Raw genomic sequence first — 18,125 nt, 5'->3', positions numbered from 1 at the left:
AGTTAGAAAATTTTAAATTTAAGTAGCATTAAGTGTAAAATACAATACATTAGTAAGAGTCAGTTTATAAGTTTATTTACTTTAATACAAATTTGACATTCACACAAATGTTTGCCTCAAGAACAATGTTCACATGATTAAATTGAATTAAAAAGTGATACTTTTTCTATATGATACATACAAGAAGTATTTTACTTTTTCTCCTATTTCTTACAGTACAAGAATTACATACATACATAGGAGTAAAAAATATAAGAAATATTATAATGTAATTTTACACAGTATACCTTAAAGTTAGTCGAAGTTTTAATTGCAAGTCAATTGATGAGATCAAAATCTTTGAATTCACAAAAAATTTTTTCAGTAAGTCTTATACATTTGATTATAATACTAAGGACACAATCATTCTTATAAAAACAATAATAATAAAAATGAATAAAAGAAATATTATAAAAAATTCGTTCACAATATTGTTCATGCAAGTTTCATATGCATTTTATTTTGCTCTTACAATTATGAAGCAAACTTAAATTGGAAATTTGTTATAGTTTGTTTTAAAACTTTCAAAGAATAATTCTGATATATTGGATTTATTTTCTCATGTTTAATTCTCTTCTTCTTCTTCCTCCTCTTCTTCTTGCTCATCGTCTTCTTCACCAGTACTTTCTGGTTTTTCTTCTTTCTTTTTGGGTCTACCACGACCACGTCCAGAAGGAGTTCCTTTAGGTAATCCTTGCTAAATGATAAATATTAATTATTGCTAAAAACTGACTAGGCAGTAATAAGTAGACTGAAATATCAAATGATTCTAATTTTAATTGCAAATTTTATTTTTTAAACAATCAATTTCTACACACCTTTTTTTTATGAGAGCCTTTTGGTCGCCCTCTACCTTTTTTTACTGGTGTAGCATCATCTTCGGTATCAGATTTTGCAGCACGTACTGCACTATTTTTATCTAAAGAAGATCTACCTCTTTTTTTAGTTTCTTTAACAGCATTTTTATCTGTTTTCGATGGTCTTCCTCGTTTTTTCTTTTGTTCTTCAATAACAGGGGAATTGTCATCTGACATGTTTAACTTTTTGTATTACTACATAATGACAAAATTTGTTTTGTGTTATAAATGTTAATCTTAACATTATTATTAACAATAATCTTAACAATATTATTTTATTTTTAATAACTACAAAACTCTAATAAGTAAATACATTTTGCAAGTTTCGTGAGTGATCAATTGTTTTGACTGACACACAACAATTACATGAAACTATTTACACTAACGAATGCTACAATGCATTTACGTATAAACAAAATTTTATTATTTGTTATACAACAATACGATTCAAGTATTGTAATTGCTTTGTAAGAGAGAAAAAAATGATTATGGAATAATAAGGGAAAATTTTCTGAAATTCCGCGCCCGCCATTTTCGAAAATACTAGAGATATTATACAATTATTTATAACTTGATATGCACAATTTTCAGCAGAGATATGCAATATTATTAACCAATAGACATTTATAATCTTTGATTACAATGAACAGAGAATAAGAAAAATACTCGCTATTAAAGTAAAATATGAAAATATTGGCTTGGCTGCTAAGGACGCCATGATCGACAAATCATGGCAACTCCAGAATCATGGTAGCGTCCATCACCTACCCTCTTTCTAAATAAATGAATAAATATCTCTGTAAGTAATAATCGGCTTGAATCAAAATATCAGTGAAAAAATTGATAATACAATTGTCCACAAGTTTTTTCAATCTTCTAAACAATGAATGTACATTTTCGTTGGGAAAATAAAATATTTACAGTAGGAAAATTCGTTAACAGATACCTTAAATTTCTGCTGTCTATATTCGGCTACACTTGCTTTTTTGTGTATGTTGTATATGAAAATTGTTAATATATGATTGTAATGTAATACTTAGAACACAAAGAACTCTTTCTCTTCTTAGCGTCCTTTTGCTGCTACCGCGCGCGTCATCTACGCGAAGTTATACTGTATGAGGGGGCTGTAACGTAACATCTGACTATTAACCGCACGAATAGCGAAGCTCGACTGACCTGATCGAGACGATGTACTGTACTCCGATTCGTTCACCAGCTTGAGAAGCATTCCCCCACTCTTTATACAACATGCCAACTGATTCCCGCCAAAATGTTATAATGCTATTTGCAATTATTTTTTTTGTTTTTAATAGAAATACATTTTAAATATTGGAAATACATTGTAAAATGTTTAGTAGCAACTGTTAAATAATTTTATGTTCATAAAGAGTTCATGAATGTATTTTGTTAGATGATAATTGTAGCCTTGTTACATGAACTTTATATGTAGGTAGAATTTAAATATTCTTCAATATTTTCTCTTATAAAATAAAAAAGAAAATACAACTTTTACTTTTATTTCGAAAATATTTAAGTTTCAATTTTAACAGTTAATAAAATAAAATTTTTGCTTACAGCTTTTTGATTGAATAAAAAAAAGGATGCTATTAAAAATAACATTCAAATTATTTTATATCAAAAATTGTGATATTTTATTCTGAATTGTTATAAAATTAAGTTAAAAACAATTTCATACAATCGATGTATTTCTGAAAAATCTTATATAATTGCTATTTACAGTATTATTCTTTGTATGTGTAAATTATGTAGAATTTTGTACATACACTGTTTTCAAAACCTGTATACTGTATGTTCAGTTTATATTCATGAAACAAAATTACACTCGATTGTATCTATATAAATTTATAGATAGAATCTATTACAGTACACGCACGTTTTCCATTTTTTTAACAATAACTTTATACAAATCAAAATATTGCATGTTTTATTTCTTTGCAAATGATATTTTCATCGCGTGGGAAGGTGTAATTTTGAATCCTTGAAGAGCATCTTTCGCAGCTCCCGACTGAACTTCATTCTCAAACTCAACGAATGCAATATCGTGCCTATTCGGTACCAAACGTACTTCTTTGAAACCAGGAAATTGATTGAAAAGCATAGATAACATCATTTCACTAGTTTCATCTGGTAGATTCGTAAGGAACAGGATTTGATTAGGTGGTTGCTCCGGTACGGCAGCATTAACTAAACCTGGATGCTGCGGTACACCGGCATGATAACTAATTTGTTGAGAATGCTTAGCTTGTTCTTTGGCACGTTTCTTAGCACGCTTAGCTTCTTCATCGGCTGCGGGTACAACCCGTTTTGGTTTCTTCGGTCGTTCCGCGTAGGTACCTTTCATTTTTGCAATTATGTCGCTATCAGTCTTTGCATATTGTATCCTCTAAAATGTAATAAATTTCAATAAATTCATTGCGTTGCAACTGAAATGATCATTGATAAACAGTGAATATTTACCATTGGTTTGTCATAAAATGGAAATCCTTGCATTGACCTTAAAGCATTTGTGGCACTAGCAATTTCCTTAAAAATAACAAATGCTTGTCCACGCATTTTTAACGTTTTTAGTGCTACGATATCTAAAATTTGACCAAATTGAGAGAAAATTGCATATAAAGACTTCTTTAGTTCATCTTTTTTTATCTTCTCATTTAAATTGTTAATATATATTGTATTATTCGGTCGAATATCCATTGCCACTGTGAACAGATAAATAATTTAATTTGTATAATGGTAGGATCAAATTCTGAACACTTATAAATTAAAATAATTGTAATCATTTGTAATAAACATGATCAATTAAACTCATAACAGAAAAGTTTACTTACTTAAATAACTGTTTAAACTAAATGAGATATAATATATCTACAATACTTAATAATACTTTTTGTGGAAAACAATTGTATTTGATCGGCGTCTGCAACTCATGTAGGTTAAGATACATACATAGAATCAATGACTACAGATCCAACAAGATTGAACATGCCTTTGCTCTCCAGGGGTCTTTCTGTGCCTCGAGAATAAGCGCCATCTGCTCTATCCTAATATAAAAATATAAAACGTAATTTTACGGTAACAGTAAATTGCTGTGATATATCCCGTATACCGGATGAAGAATTCATTATGAAGCCTTTGCTCACGTCACACATTGATTATAAATTAATTGCAATTGTATTTCAAAAAGACCGCCGAAAAGGTTTTTAATTTCGACCGTAGCGCCATCTATCAAAAAACCTTGGAAACTAGTCGGTAAATGGGTTCCGCAATTTCCTGATAGATGGCGCTAGGGTACCCCTGCTTCAGAAGTCGGTAAGTTGGTAAGTCGGTAAGTTACCGAAACCGAGGACTACTAGCGCCATCTATCGAAAACCCGCGGAAACTATTCGGTAAATGGGTTCCGCGGTTTCCTGATAGATGGCGCTAGGATACCCCTGCTTCAGAAGTCGGTAAGTCGGTAATTTACCGAAACCTATGACTACTAGCGCCATCTATCGAAAACCCGCGGAAACTATTCGGTAAACGGGTTCAGCCGTTTTCGGAGAGATGGCGCTGGGGTACCCCCTTTATGGCGGTCTTTTTAAAATAAGCCATAATTATTAATAAATGTTAATAATTTTCAAACATTTATAAACACTTAAAAAAATCTAAAGAACGTATGAAAGATTTTGATGTATGTATTTTAAAATATATATTTATTGCGCAGCTGTTTCAGAAACTCCCATAATAACATATGCCTATACTAAAAAAATGATTACATCGGTTTTTAGTCGTAACAAAGTTATAAATTGAAATATATATAATATTATATAGTATAAATACAATAATGTGATACAAATCATGAGAAATATTTAATAAAATCATTAATGCAACATTGTATTCATAGATGGAAGCATTGTTACTTTCGACTACTTTCCACAATATGACGAAGAAAATGAGTTCATGAGTAAAAATTAAGTGAAAAGTGAATGATTATTTTTCTTCAGCATCTAGTATTGTTACTAAACATATATATATATTTATATTTATGAGATAAAAGGTACTTGACCTGGTTATGAAGTACATCAAACCAAAAAGTATTACAATTGCAACTAAAGGCAGGTGTATATGATAGGTTAGAGAAATGAAAATTCAATGTTTATAAAATTCAATAAAATCTTTATATAAAAAGATTTTATCACGTAACAGGAATTATTTATGAAGTTTTGCAGATGCTTATGTTCGCATAAAATAGATTTATGCGATGTACTGTTTATTTCAACAATTAATTTATTCAACAGTCAATATTACTTTTTACAATGCATTTTGTTAATGCCAGATAGCTGCATATTTACTTTCTGACATCTGGAATAGGATATGTATTTTAATCGTGTTATTATAAAGTTTGCAAGATTTTAAATATGTTTATTTATATTATGGTACAAGGTTTGTTTCTTGAGAATTATTCTTTTTAATGTTTAAAATATGTTATCATTGCATCATTGTTATAATATTAAAAGCTGATCACATAAGGGTACAGCTGAGCAGCTTTTACAGTGCTAAACATTAAAATTTCATTTACCTAAAAATGCCTTCCTTTTCTTCCTACCTTTAATATTCTGTTATCCGTTAATTTCTAATATTATGTTAATTTTTTCAGCTGAATATTCTTTATGTCCATGATTGAAAACTGATGCAATGATGATGGACCAAGAGGAACATGTCCGTAAATATTTATATATTTCAAATTAGTACCAGAGTTTTTTATTCTGTTCTTTTTCTATTGTAAGATTATTTTTCTAATTAATCAATACTTTTAAGAACTTACTTATAATTTAAATGCATATTATTATGTATTTATCGCATGCTTATTATGTTTAATTAAGAATTTATTTTTATAACATTATCACACTGCTAGTGTTGAGTTGTGTTTATATTTTTTATGTTTAATGCTTTCTAGCTGTCTCTTGTGTGCTGCTAAATAATTTGCTTTTTTTAATAGCACTAAGCATAATATAAAACTATAAGAAACGGTAATAATTTAATTTTATAACAATTTGTTTTTCTTTCTAGTTAATAGAAAAAGATCAACCAAAGTGTTTCACACGTTCAGCAGCACGACATCTTCGCCGTAAGCGTTTACACGACGCTCGTAAAGCCGAAAAGCAAAAAGAAAATTTGGTCAAAGACATAGTTGCCGTATCAAATCGAGAATCCGCTACTGCAAAAAGCACAGATCAGCCAGAACTTATAACAAAGTCGAAAGCTCGGAGATTGCGAAAAAAGAACAAAGCAAAACAGCTTCAGAACTGTTGTTCGTATTGTGAATCATACTGCGAAGATTCAGCACTTGTTATTGAATCAATTAATAATCAAGAAGTTGTTAATGATAACGATACGAAAGATATAAAAGCGTTAACGAAATCTAAAACTCAGCAAATACGAAAGGATAATAAAACAGGTTGGATGCAATGCAGCTGTTATTTTTGCTGTGATACATACATTTCTATTATTGACCCAATTTTGGCGAAATATAGCAAGCCAGAAGAAAACGATTTGAGCCGTTTGACCGAATTAGTAACAGAGTTTAGTATCGTTGATGTTGAAGCGGAGATGAATCGTGTAGCGGCGGACGGGATATCAAGAAATAGCACGCACAGTACGTGATACTAATCAGGTCATCCCATAAGTAATGCGAGTATACCGGGAGTAAAATACTGTCTCTAATACTAGTATTTGTATAAATATACTGCTGCTTTTTCTTTACAGAAAACCTTGAACATAATAGCCCAATGATTACATCGTCTGAAATGACTGACAATAAAGTAAACGTCTCAGAAAAGTCGAGAGAAGAGATTAAGGCTGAACGCGAAGCCAAGAAAGCTGCTAAAGCACTTGCCAAAGCAAAAGCTAAATCTACCAAAATAGAAAGTAAAGATATTAAACCTGCCAAGGTAGAAAGTGAAGATACTAAATCTGATAAGGTTGAAAATAAAGATACTTCCGACAATAAAAGTGTTGTACCACTTGATAAGTTTTGTAAAAGAAATAAACAAAACAGTGAGATAACCGAGGATCAGGCTTCCAATAAGGCATTTATAGTTAATAAGGCTGTAAACGCATGTATAAAAAATGCACCTGCAGAAGGTAGCATCGAAGGTAAAAGTAAAGCGGAGTTACGAGCCGAGAGAAGAGCAAAACAAGAAGCACAAAGAGCAGCGAAGCAACAGCATTTAGAAGGAAAAAGTAAAGTTAAGAGTAAGGAGGAGTATAATGTTAAATCGGTTAAGCAAATCACTGGTGAAACAGATGTTGCAAAGAAAATCGTAACGCCTAAAAAAACTGTCCAGAAAGATAATTCTCATGAGATAAATCTCTTTAAACATTTATATCACGAAAGAGAACAAGCTATTGTTGATGTACATTTTGTCAATTCAAGTATACATCCTGCAATAGTCAGACTAGGTACACAGTATGAAAATAAAGTGATCGTTGGCAGTAATGCAAGATGTGTTGCACTGTTGGCCACTGTAAAACAACTTATTCAGGATTTCGAACGACCATCGCAAGCTGATTTTATTAGGGGTCTTGAAGCAACTTTACAAGAATCTATAGCATACTTGCATCATTGTAGGCCATTAGCTGTTTCTATGCAAAATGCATTGAGACACTTAAAATGGCAAATGACACAATTATCTGCTGCATTGTCTGATATAGATGTAAGTAATATTTTCAATTAAACGCACTTCTCTAGAGTAATATTTTGAAAATTTAATATAAAACGATATTATTTAGGCAAAAAATAAATTAATTAATGCAATAGATACTTATATTCTTGAACAAATACAACTTGCCGATAAGGCAATATCAATAACCATTCAAACAAAAATATCCAATGGAGATGTTATTCTTACTTATGGCTAGTGAGTGTTGAGACATTTTGTAAAATGTTTTTATGCGTTTTATACATTGGTAACACAACCGCTATTACTTTTAGTTCATCGTTGATTCATAAAATATTGTTAGACGCTCACACGGCGGGAAAGCAATTCCGAGTTATTGTTGTCGATGGAAGACCATGGCTCGAAGGGAAAGAACAACTTAGACGGTTAGCAAAAAGTGGAATCGAATGCTCATACATTTTAATCAATGCTTTAAGTTATGTAATGCCGGAAGTAAGTATTATCGTAAACTGATCTTTTCTAACTTTAGATGATACTTATGATATCACGACCAATAATAATATTGTTTATAAATAGGTAAGTAAAGTTTTTCTTGGTGCTCATGCAATATTAGCCAACGGCGCTGTAATGTCGAGAGTTGGTACTGCTCAAGTTGCTTTAATGGCAAGAGCCTTTAATATCCCTGTATTAGTAGCCTGTGAAACTCACAAATCTTGTGAACGAGTGCAAACCGATTCTATAGTCTACAATGAATTAGGTAAGTAAAAGAAATGAATATCCGTTTCTTTTTATAAATAACTATTTCTACGTTTATAGGGAATGCAGATGAACTCGCACAAGTCTATGGAAGTGGAACGAAGAAATCGTTACTTGCAAATTGGAAGACTAGAAAGTCATTGAATCTTTTAAATATCACGTACGATGTTACGCCAGCTGATTTGGTAACAGCTGTGGTCACAGAATTGGCTATTTTACCATGCACTAGTGTTCCTGTGATTTTAAGAATCAAACCATCTGAAATTTAAATGATAGTGCTTAGAAACAATGTCTGTTACACCCTCATAACATTGAAATATAAACTTAAATACAACTTTTTAAACGATCCTATAAGCTTATTTTAGTGAATTTTTTGCAACTGTATTTCAAAGAAATGTCCGCTGTTTTTTTATCTATGTTTTTTGAAGAAATTAATTTATACATTATCATTATACAGCAATTGTTGTATACTTTGAAATAAATTCGTAAAATGTAAGCTGCGAAAAAAGTATGCAGTGGTATATTTAACCAAGTTGAAAATAAAAAAAAGAGAGAAAATCGATTGAACTAAAATTTAATAAATTCGAAAGAACTTTCTAAACAATCCAGTAGACTTTGACGTAGATGTATCCTAATGAGAAAAAATCTCACGACTGCGCATCACTGTTTGGAGGGTCTGTAAATACGATATGTTACAAACGTAAGTCAAAATACATAAATCATTTGAAACAGTATTAAAATTACTATTTTTTCTTTAAAAATGCCAACTAGGGCAGAACGCCCTAATTTAATACCTTTCCAGGACACCCAGTTCAGTTGGACGGATGATTTACCAGTATGTAAACAATCGGGTGCGTAGTGATTCACTCGTATAACCTAAAGGATGAACATGGTAATATTTCCTAAATATATCTATAGGCGTAGGATTTTCTACGAATCAAATTTATCGCGAGGATGGATATAGACAAGAAGAACATCCGTTTGAAGATTGTAGCTTTCATTGTCGTTATGATGATTCAACATTTCTTTATGGAGTATTTGATGGTCACGAAGGGACAAAGGTTGCAAACTTTGCTATGCAGCGAATGGCTGCTGAAATTTTACTTGGACAGTTGAATGGTAAATCCAGTGATGAAGAAATCAAAGAAGTTCTTAGGTAATATAATACAACAAAAATTAATTCAAATTATATTTAATAAAGCACTTATCATAGGAAATTATTATAGGCAGGCATTTATAGCTGTTGAAAGAGGATACCTAGATTCCATCGGAGACCTTTTGGCTGAAAGAGCTAGCTTGCAGTTTGATATACCCGACGGGTTAAATTCCTATGAAACATATCAAAAGTTTCCTCACTTGGTTGGTTGACTCGGCTTAATAATGATTTCAGAAACGTATAAATATTATTTATGAGTTTTTTTTTTTTTTCTATACAGGTTGATAAATTAAATGCACTAAACTGTGAATTGTCAGCAGGAACTAGTGCAGTTTTAACTCTTATATACAGTGGAAAGTTGTATGTTGCAAATGTTGGCGATAGTAGAGCTTTATTATGTAAAACAGATAGTAATCAAGTTCTAAGGGTTGTACAATTAAGCGTGGACCATGATTTGAGGAACGAAGATGAATTACTAAGATTGTCTCATTTAGGACTAGACATTGATTCCATAAGACAGGGTAATTTAATAAAGTTATAGACAATAATCTCTCACTACAGCTCTGTAACTAGTGAGCGACGCAATATTTTATAATAATTGAATTTAAAGGATCTCATCTTGGTAATCAAGAAAATACACGTTGTCTTGGAAACTATCTCGTCAAAGGAGGATACAAAGAATTCGAAGAATTAGCCTCTGCCGCGGCCGAACCTGTTATCGCTGAACCTGAAATTCATGGAGGAATAGAGCTTGATGATTCTTGCAAATTTTTGTTGCTTATGTCTCGAGGTCTTTATAAATCACTAGAAGAAGTAACTGGAGTAGATCAAGTTAATATAAAATTGATTAATTTTGCAGTTCAAGAGGTATAAAACAATTGAAATATTGATTGATAACAATTCGATTAATTAATTAATTAACTTTTAGTTTCAGGTGCAATCCACTTTGACTGGAGTTGCTCAAGCTGTTGTAGATAAAGTTGTAAGAATTCATCATGATATTAATATGAGCAATTCTAAAAGTACAGTCACTACCGGTAAACGAGACGATATAACTCTTCTCGTACGGAATTTCAACTTCCCACTTCCTCATGCGTTGAAAAGTCCAACTAATCAGTCAGTTAGATTTAATCCAATTGTAGAATCTGCTCCGAGTACGGGTATCGCGGAAGAGAATTCTGATAGGTCGACAACTGAATCCTCGTCTACATCAGACATGTATCCTCCTGGTGCAAGACCAACGAACAGAAATGCTAGAATCAAGCCTTATGTTAATTTCTCAGACTACTATGAAAATGTTGAGAGAAGACGTCGGGAGGGAACGTTACCTGAAGGTATTAATTTTTAGGATAATTATACGTTAAGTGTAAAATATATTTATAAATTAAAACATTATTTGTACATACATAGTGTTTTTGTATATGTGACTTTTAAATAAGAATTAAAAATACAAATCACCTTGTAAATGAACAAAAATGTGCTTGATAATAGATTTCGCGTTAACAATTCATAATTTGAAGGTTGATCATCTCGAGTATTTCAAAGTTTACAAATACTTTGTTGGATTAGTTTTAAGTCTTTCGTATGCTGCTTTCTCAAGACATTCTCTGTGATCAGGGTGAGCAATTTGAATCAGTGCATTCACTCTTTGTCGTAATGTTTTACCAAAAAGTTGAGCCACTCCATGTTCGGTGACTATATAATGGGCGTGTGCTCTTGTTACTACAATTCCACCACCTGTTTAACAACAAATGATTTTTAGTATAAACTGGACAAGATATCTTGTTACATAAATTTAATTTCGTAATTTCGTACCGAGTTTAATTACAGGCTGGATTTTACTTTCTCCTTTGCTGGTAACCGAGGGGAATGCAATTATAGCTTTTCCTCGACCATCTTGACCCAACGCAGCACCTCGAGTAAAATCAAGTTGCCCTCCAAAACCAGAATACAATTTACAGCCTAAACTATCGGAACATATTTGACCAGTGATATCCATTTCTATGCATGAATTAATAGCAGTCATTTTTGGTTGTTGCGATATTACACGTGGATCGTTCACGTAATTGATGGCAAGCATTTCTATATGTATAAGTAAATATTTTTACAAAGTTAAGAAAAATACTTTTCAAAAAATTATAAATGTGGTTAAGAAGTTACACATTCAACACACCTACGAAAGGATTATTATGTAAAAAGTCATACACCCTTTTGGTACCGATAGCCAAAGAAGTGACCATACGTCCTCTATGTTTAATTTTCATTCTGTTTGAAATATTTCCCCTTTCCGCAAGATCTACCATTGTGTCGCCAAAAATTTCCGTGTGTACACCAAGATCTTTGTGATTGCCAAGAGAGCAAAGAACAGAATCAGGTATATTCCCAATACCAAGCTGTAAAGTTGCTCCATCATCCACCAGTCTTGTTGCTATGATCTTGCCAATTTCTTGTTCAATTTCATTAGGTGGAGTACTACTGGCTACGCATGGTAAAGGACAATTATATTTTACTGCCCAATCAATATGACTAGAATGAATGACCGAATCTCCGAATGATCTTGGCATGTGTTCGTTGACTTGGGCTGGGTGGGTGAGGAAAAAATATTATTTTCATTTCATAAAACTGTTAAGCACTATTAAATGCCTATTACTTACCAATGATAACTTTGGCTGTACTAAGAGCAGCACGCGTGCAATCCACGCTTACACCTAAAGAGCAGAAACCTCGGGCATCCGGGGAGCTGACGTGAATCAAAGCGACATCAGGAACGATTCTTGATTCATAAAAAAGTTTCGGTACTTCGTGGAGAAATATTGGGATATAATCCGCTCTGCCTTCGTTCACAGCCTCCCGAAGATTCGCTCCAATATAAAAACTTATGGATCTGAAGTGCTCTGAAATATAATTGTTACTCAAGATTAATTTTAATACATTATTCGACCGATTTATAATACGTTCACGATAATCATAGAATGTCGTACTCTCAAATTCAGGACTTGCAAATGGTGCATCTCCTTCGAGACCCATATGAATCAATCGTACTCCACGCAAATTGTTGCAAACACCATGCTCGGTCATGGCACGTATCAGTTCATTAGGTGTTGCTGCACCTCCTTGGATAAAAACTAAATGCTCTGAAATAATGAATTTAGGGTAATCGAGAGTCTCTTTAATTATAGATTAATATTAATTTTCTATTTGACGAACAAAAAGTCACGAACATATGTAAATACCTGAATTTATAATTTTCACAGCGTCTTCGACGCAAACCCATCGTGGACATCGTTTCAAGGGTTGCAAAGGTTCTCGTAATACGTATCTAACGCCAATATTAAACGGATTTTTTGGTATAATTTTCGAGAATGTTGACTCTAAATTTCGACGAAAATTAAGACTAAACATCTCGACGGAAAATGTATGGGCACGTCAAATAATAATTATCCAAAAATATCTGTCGGTACTTGATTAACGATAAAATATATATATCAAATACGGTAAAATTTAGATGACACATAATCTAAAAGATTTCTTTAGTTTCAAATATCAGTTAACATCAGATCACATTAGATTCGTTGCCATCTCCACGATAAGTATTTGAACGTCGCATTTGGCGGCATTCGATTTTTCAGTTTTTCGCTACACAGTAAAACAGGTAGACAAATAATCATGATGAAATATACACATTTCATTTTTAATTTACTGATTCAAATGCCATATACTTCCAATCGTTACAGTAATTGCATTGTACAGAGGAACGTTTCTTAAATTTCATATAAAAGGTATTCATTGTTATTACACACTGTTTCAGCGATATTCTTAACGTTGAATACTTATTTAAATTAAAAGATTTTTTTTCAATTTTCAAAAGTTAATCGGAAACTAGTATTTCTCGTTCGTTTAAAATAAAATTAATAATATTTATTCAACCTGTATATTCTTAATCTGTTTTTTTTTTTCTCTCTCCTCGAATCTATATTATTCTTTTCTTGGCAAGAAAACAAAAAAAAAAACAGTTACATGAAATCAAAAAAATATTTATGGTAGTTGTTTTCAAACGCAGATCGACGTTACGCTTATTAACAACTATTGCAAAATGCTATTAGAAATATCCTTTGCGTGTGGCTTTATTGAAATGCTTATGGCGCTGGCATTACGTGCAGACGTTCAAATGCTGATTTTTCCAATGCTTCTCTGTGATCGGGATGGGCAACTTGAATCAGTTCGTACGCTCGTTGTTGAAGATTTTTACCAAACAAACTAGCAATTCCATGCTCTGTGACCACGAAACGAACGACTGCTCTGTTCGTAACGACACCAGCACCTTCGAACGATAAGTAAAAAATTAATATCGAATAGTTCTTCTTTAAGAATAGTTTTAACATACCTAATTTTAAGACTGGTTGAATTTTGCTAACACCTTTCGAAGTAACAGATTGTAACGCAATGATAGGCTTTCCGCAATGGTCGTCGCTGATCGCTGCACCTGTGATGAAGTCTAATTGTCCACCAAATCCGGAATACATTTTAGTTCCAATACTGTCGGAACAAATTTGACCAGTGATGTCAACTTCTATACAAGAATTGATGGCTGTCATGTTTGGTTGCTTCGCTACTATCTTTGGATTATTCACGTAATCCACTACCAGCATCTCTGTAACATATATTATTCATATATTATTTTTCCATTGAATTTAATTGAACAGATAAAATTGACTTACCAATGAAAGGATTGTTGTGCATAAAGTCGTACAATTTTTGAGAACCAACGCAGAACGAGCCAACGATCCTGCCTTTGTGCATTGTCTTACGATTATTCGTGATACATCCCTTGTTTACCAGATCTACTACACCGTCGCTAAACATTTCACTATGAATTCCAAGGTCTTTGTGATTGCCAAGAAGCGACAGCACCGCGTCCGGTATGCTACCGATACCCATTTGCAAGGTAGCTCCATCTCCTACTAAATTCTCAGCGATATATTTACCGATTTGCTGTTCTTCTTTCGAAGGTGTTTTTACAGGATGTACCGGAAGTTGAACGTGGTGTTCCACGGCGAAATCCAAATGACTTACATGAATGATGGCATCGCCAAATGTTCTTGGCATGTGCTTGTTCACCAATGCTGTAAGCGGTCGATTAAAAATAAGTTCTTCAAGAAAAAGTCAACAAGCGTTTTAATAAGTTAAGTAAGAATGAATTTGAAAATTTACCTACGATGTATTTTGATTTGCTCGCGGCAGCTCTTACGCAGTCTACGCTAGTACCGAGCGAACAGAATCCTTTGTCATCAGGGGGTGATACGTGTATAAGACTGATGTCAGGTTTAACGTATCCTTCGTCGAACACTCGTGGAATCTCGTGTAAGAATATTGGAATGCAGTCAGCGTGACCTGCCTGAACAGCTGGTCTTACGTTGCCCCCGATAAAGAAGCTGATAGACCTGAAATGTTCTGTATGCAAAGCGTCATAATCCATAAACGTACGACCATGCTTACGTAATCAAAGTCATGAAATTTTGGTGCTTCGAGAAGATACGTCCCACACTTGAGAAGAGGAACATTCCGCGTATCTCTCTCCGAGATTTCGCATATTGATAAATCGTGTCATTACGAAACTACTTATACACATATGTGGCTTTGAGCATACAAATTTAGAAGTATAATCTCCGTTACTCGCGATATAAATGTATTACGGGTAGAAAAAAGTAAAAAGAATAAAAATGGATTTGAACTGGCGCCTTTATCAGCTTATCATCTAACAGGTGATTTATCAGGTAGATTTCCTGAAAGCTTTAATATTGAACATCCTTTAATTCTCTAGACTTGCTGTCGTACATACATACATGTACAAATATAGAGTAATTGGTAATAACATGATCTATCAAAATCTCACTTAAATCTCCTTCTTGAAAAGGATTAGATGTTATCTTCAATAAACCGTACAGCAAATAAAACCGACGGATCGCGATAACGTACTTGCATTTTCCGGTTTTGCGTATGGAGCTGGGCCTTCTAGATGCATATGATACAATCGTACATTCCTAACGTCGCATCGTACACCATAATCAGTCATTGCCCTTAATAATTCGACCGGCGTCGCTGCCGCTCCCTGAACGAATACCGCTTGCTCTGTAAAACAAAATTAGCAATAATAATTATTCATTTGATTGTGACTAGAAAAAAAGAAGTAAACATGGGTATATATTTTGCACGATTTATTTCTGTAACTGGGTCATAAATGATCCTGTATCTGCCATGCGAAGGTTAAATAGTATGGTAATATTTAACATTCATTCCCTTCGGTAAATTCATTCTTTGGCTGAATAGGTGGGTCAACCTTGACCTTTGCGGTCCCTCCATTTGGCAGAAAAAGAATCCATTTGAATCGAATACAAGAGACACGCTGCTGTAACGTTAACAAAACTTTTAACTAAGATTTTTATTTTATTTATATCATATAGAGAGGCTGAATTGAAATAATGTTCATTAGCAAAGATATTCAGCCGCATAGTTGCATGTTTACGTATGCGTGTCGAGGTCAATGTTTCTCGTGGTGTTCTATATTCGACAGTTCTAGCTCGGTAAACAAGTGTTTTAATAATAAATTTCATTGATTCGAATTCGATCATCTCCGATATTACGTAATACCTAACATCGATTAGAATCGATGTAACTTTAGTTCGCATATTCAAATGATAATCACTTAATTAATTGTCTACATTAGTAACGCATTAACTTTTAAACGGATGCAACAATAACGAGCGCTTAGTACTTGCTATGATTATAACGATCGCATATATAGAACAATGCTCGTTTTGTGCAACAAAAGGCATCGTCATGAAAGCCGATGATACGTTTTATCATCCTTGGCGTCGGATCTGATTCACCGTTAATCAGAAGTCATGTTGCATTCGCAATAATTCTACGATTTTCAATCAATAATATATTCATACAAAACAATTCCTACGTTATTATGTTATTTACCGAAACAAGCCTTCGTCATTGTTTATTTTTATTCGTCATAATAAGATAAGTTTAATGATTGAATGAGACTGGAATTCGTTAAAAAACATTTTGCATTAAAATTCAACCTGAGTTTGGAATTTTATATATAAATAACATTTAATGCGTAATGAACTATTTATCTATTCAGAATAAACAATTGACTTCGTAATGATAACGATAAGTATGTAGCTCGATATGTGGAAGACTCATTCTTGTACAGTGCAAAGTATAAATATAGTATTCGACGATCAATCGAAAACAAGAAATGACATAGCAGTCTGAGAAACATTTTATTGACGTTTTTTATAACGATATTCCAGCATCTGTTTCTATGCTACTACAATGCGACTCTTTTTAAGTCAATCATCGGTAATTTATGTTCGTTGAGTACACGGTATATAAAATACATTACGTAATGAACGTTATCTTTCTAAATTAAACATGATTTAAATTCAAATGCAATTCGAAAGCATTCGTGAACTTGTATTCTTCGTAATTATTTTGGAACAGAATATACAAATCGGTTGATTTAAAATATTATTACATTAACGAACAGGGATAATATGTGTTGTTTAGTATACTTGAAATTGATTATTTCACGCTATAATTTAAATTAAAATAAAAGAGCGCCAAAATGACTGCATAAAGTAAACATTATCCACGTACGATGCAGTCAAGTTGAATACGATCTAATGTAAAATCACTGTTTCATCTATTTTCTTTTTTAATTTTTGTTTCTTTTACGATTTACAAATAAATTTACATAATCTCATTACATATTTTAACAGAAATGCTAAAGGTAAGATTTAATTAAAAATTATTCTAGATCCACTTTCATTTGAAAAATATTTCATTCAATTTCAAAACATAAATATTAGATTTTACAAGACAGATGAAGAATTATGTTACAGTAGTGGGAAACCACTAACAACTGATCCTTATTATCGCAATCCTTCGAGGTTAGTTTGCAAAAAAAATAGTTCTAATTAACACGATACTATTTTGCTAAAAGAACCAAGTGGATCAATGTTTAATATATCGATTTAATACTGAAATGAAAATTTTGACACATGATATGTTCAAAAATATCGTTAATTAATTGTACCTGAATCTAGTTCCGCTTTCTCGATGGCTTCATCAGCAGTTTTCAGCCAACAAGGTTGTTTGTCTGGTATTGGCATAGAAGGTTCATCCACGTATGTAAAATAGGTTTTTTTCGATGATTGCAAACAACCAGGACGAGACGTAGTCGCCACTGTTTTAAGACTTTTTGATAGGTCGATTATACGTTTAAGAGCCGCCATGGTTCACTTTATATACTGTATTTTTCTGTCAGTGCGGCACGAGAACACAGTGTCGAGTGGAACGACGATAAAAAGAAAGTTATTGACAAGGAAATTTATAAATTATGCAAGGTATAGCATTAAAAAAAGAAGAAATTAAGAAATTTTTGTACACCACTTTAAATAAAACGAACTTTTTAAATTCGCGTATATCCTCGAACCAGCCGCCACCGTGTCTCACTGCACACTCGCGCCTTCTCGGCGCGAAATTATCGGTAAAAGCAGTATGTACCACTACAGAAACCAAACTAACAATAAGATTAGGTCAAGGTTTAAAATAGACGAATTT

At 32.7% G+C, this 18,125-nt stretch overlaps 6 protein-coding genes across 12 annotated transcripts; 2 read left to right on the top strand and 4 right to left on the bottom strand.

Moving 5' to 3' along the window:
- Positions 1 to 53: 53 nt before the first annotated feature.
- On the bottom strand, positions 54 to 2,096 carry LOC114877454 (high mobility group protein I). Its single transcript, XM_029190057.2, has 3 exons — positions 1,843 to 2,096; positions 858 to 1,091; positions 54 to 736 (listed from the first exon to the last, which is right to left on the bottom strand). The coding sequence occupies exons 2-3, from the start codon at positions 1,071 to 1,073 to the stop codon at positions 605 to 607; spliced, it is 348 nt and encodes a 115-aa protein (XP_029045890.1). The 5' UTR covers positions 1,074 to 1,091; positions 1,843 to 2,096; the 3' UTR covers positions 54 to 604.
- Positions 2,097 to 2,521: 425 nt separating this feature from the next.
- On the bottom strand, positions 2,522 to 4,015 carry LOC114877398 (U1 small nuclear ribonucleoprotein A). Its single transcript, XM_029189941.2, has 3 exons — positions 3,746 to 4,015; positions 3,375 to 3,616; positions 2,522 to 3,300 (listed from the first exon to the last, which is right to left on the bottom strand). Coding segments are annotated over exons 1-3 (702 nt in total). The 5' UTR covers positions 3,747 to 4,015; the 3' UTR covers positions 2,522 to 2,841.
- Positions 4,016 to 4,811: 796 nt separating this feature from the next.
- On the top strand, positions 4,812 to 8,691 carry LOC114877457 (translation initiation factor eIF-2B subunit delta). Of its 7 annotated transcripts, none has more exons than XM_029190068.2 (8): positions 4,812 to 4,953; positions 5,554 to 5,615; positions 5,967 to 6,552; positions 6,663 to 7,612; positions 7,689 to 7,816; positions 7,891 to 8,068; positions 8,153 to 8,333; positions 8,393 to 8,691. In XM_029190068.2, the coding sequence occupies exons 2-8, from the start codon at positions 5,592 to 5,594 to the stop codon at positions 8,599 to 8,601; spliced, it is 2,256 nt and encodes a 751-aa protein (XP_029045901.1). In that variant the 5' UTR covers positions 4,812 to 4,953; positions 5,554 to 5,591; the 3' UTR covers positions 8,602 to 8,691. The 7 variants fall into 7 exon arrangements, with proteins under 7 accessions (XP_029045901.1, XP_046143169.1, XP_029045905.1 ...); XM_046287213.1 differs by having other exon boundaries at positions 5,554 to 5,619; XM_029190072.2 differs by having other exon boundaries at positions 4,812 to 5,011.
- A 242-nt stretch (positions 8,692 to 8,933) lies between these two features.
- Positions 8,934 to 10,893, top strand: LOC114877462 (TGF-beta-activated kinase 1 and MAP3K7-binding protein 1-like). Its single transcript, XM_029190078.2, has 7 exons — positions 8,934 to 9,032; positions 9,109 to 9,183; positions 9,251 to 9,488; positions 9,559 to 9,691; positions 9,769 to 10,009; positions 10,099 to 10,355; positions 10,417 to 10,893. The coding sequence occupies exons 1-7, from the start codon at positions 8,957 to 8,959 to the stop codon at positions 10,834 to 10,836; spliced, it is 1,440 nt and encodes a 479-aa protein (XP_029045911.1). The 5' UTR covers positions 8,934 to 8,956; the 3' UTR covers positions 10,837 to 10,893.
- Positions 10,894 to 11,017: 124 nt separating this feature from the next.
- On the bottom strand, positions 11,018 to 13,067 carry LOC114877463 (4-hydroxybutyrate coenzyme A transferase-like). Its single transcript, XM_029190079.2, has 6 exons — positions 12,722 to 13,067; positions 12,470 to 12,622; positions 12,143 to 12,382; positions 11,662 to 12,069; positions 11,304 to 11,570; positions 11,018 to 11,225 (listed from the first exon to the last, which is right to left on the bottom strand). The coding sequence occupies exons 1-6, from the start codon at positions 12,888 to 12,890 to the stop codon at positions 11,035 to 11,037; spliced, it is 1,428 nt and encodes a 475-aa protein (XP_029045912.1). The 5' UTR covers positions 12,891 to 13,067; the 3' UTR covers positions 11,018 to 11,034.
- Positions 13,068 to 13,158: 91 nt separating this feature from the next.
- LOC114877461 (4-hydroxybutyrate coenzyme A transferase-like) lies at positions 13,159 to 18,042 on the bottom strand. The gene is made up of 6 exons (XM_029190077.2): positions 17,599 to 18,042; positions 15,465 to 15,617; positions 14,700 to 14,939; positions 14,207 to 14,611; positions 13,873 to 14,139; positions 13,159 to 13,809 (listed from the first exon to the last, which is right to left on the bottom strand). Exons 1-6 carry the CDS (start codon positions 17,795 to 17,797, stop codon positions 13,625 to 13,627), a joined length of 1,449 nt encoding a protein of 482 aa, XP_029045910.2. The 5' UTR covers positions 17,798 to 18,042; the 3' UTR covers positions 13,159 to 13,624.
- Positions 18,043 to 18,125: the final 83 nt, after the last annotated feature.

Source organism: Osmia bicornis, chromosome 9 (genome assembly GCF_907164935.1).
Source record: "Osmia bicornis bicornis chromosome 9, iOsmBic2.1, whole genome shotgun sequence".
Classification (NCBI taxonomy): Eukaryota; Metazoa; Arthropoda; class Insecta; order Hymenoptera; family Megachilidae; genus Osmia; species Osmia bicornis.
The sequence above is the reverse complement of the archived record's forward strand: the minus strand, read 5'-3'. Positions and strand labels throughout refer to the sequence as shown.

Bases quoted from the DNA above. Each gene is read 5' to 3' on its own strand.
- LOC114877454 (XM_029190057.2), bottom strand. From the start codon at position 1,073: ATGTCAGATGACAATTCCCCTGTTATTGAAGAACAAAAGAAAAAACGA. The intron at 737-857 runs GTGTGTAGAAAT...TTTATCATTTAG, and splicing joins AAGGCTCTCATAAAAAAAAG to CAAGGATTACCTAAAGGAAC.
- LOC114877398 (XM_029189941.2), bottom strand. The intron at 3,301-3,374 runs GTAAATATTCAC...ATTACATTTTAG, and splicing joins CATTTTATGACAAACCAATG to AGGATACAATATGCAAAGAC.
- LOC114877463 (XM_029190079.2), bottom strand. From the start codon at position 12,890: ATGTTTAGTCTTAATTTTCGTCGAAATTTAGAGTCAACATTCTCGAAA. The intron at 12,623-12,721 runs GTATTTACATAT...TCATTATTTCAG, and splicing joins TGTGAAAATTATAAATTCAG to AGCATTTAGTTTTTATCCAA. The intron at 12,383-12,469 runs GTACGACATTCT...ATTATATTTCAG, and splicing joins TGCAAGTCCTGAATTTGAGA to AGCACTTCAGATCCATAAGT.
- LOC114877461 (XM_029190077.2), bottom strand. From the start codon at position 17,797: ATGGCGGCTCTTAAACGTATAATCGACCTATCAAAAAGTCTTAAAACA. The intron at 14,940-15,464 runs GTACGTTATCGC...CTTTGCATACAG, and splicing joins CGCAAAACCGGAAAATGCAA to AACATTTCAGGTCTATCAGC. The intron at 14,140-14,206 runs GTAAGTCAATTT...TATATGTTACAG, and splicing joins GCACAACAATCCTTTCATTG to AGATGCTGGTAGTGGATTAC.
- LOC114877457 (XM_029190068.2), top strand. From the start codon at position 5,592: ATGATGATGGACCAAGAGGAACAT. The intron at 5,616-5,966 runs GTCCGTAAATAT...TTTTCTTTCTAG, and splicing joins TGATGGACCAAGAGGAACAT to TTAATAGAAAAAGATCAACC. The intron at 8,334-8,392 runs GTAAGTAAAAGA...CTACGTTTATAG, and splicing joins TATAGTCTACAATGAATTAG to GGAATGCAGATGAACTCGCA.
- LOC114877462 (XM_029190078.2), top strand. From the start codon at position 8,957: ATGTATCCTAATGAGAAAAAATCTCACGACTGCGCATCACTGTTTGGA. The intron at 9,489-9,558 runs GTAATATAATAC...AAATTATTATAG, and splicing joins GAAATCAAAGAAGTTCTTAG to GCAGGCATTTATAGCTGTTG. The intron at 10,356-10,416 runs GTATAAAACAAT...ATTAACTTTTAG, and splicing joins TTAATTTTGCAGTTCAAGAG to TTTCAGGTGCAATCCACTTT.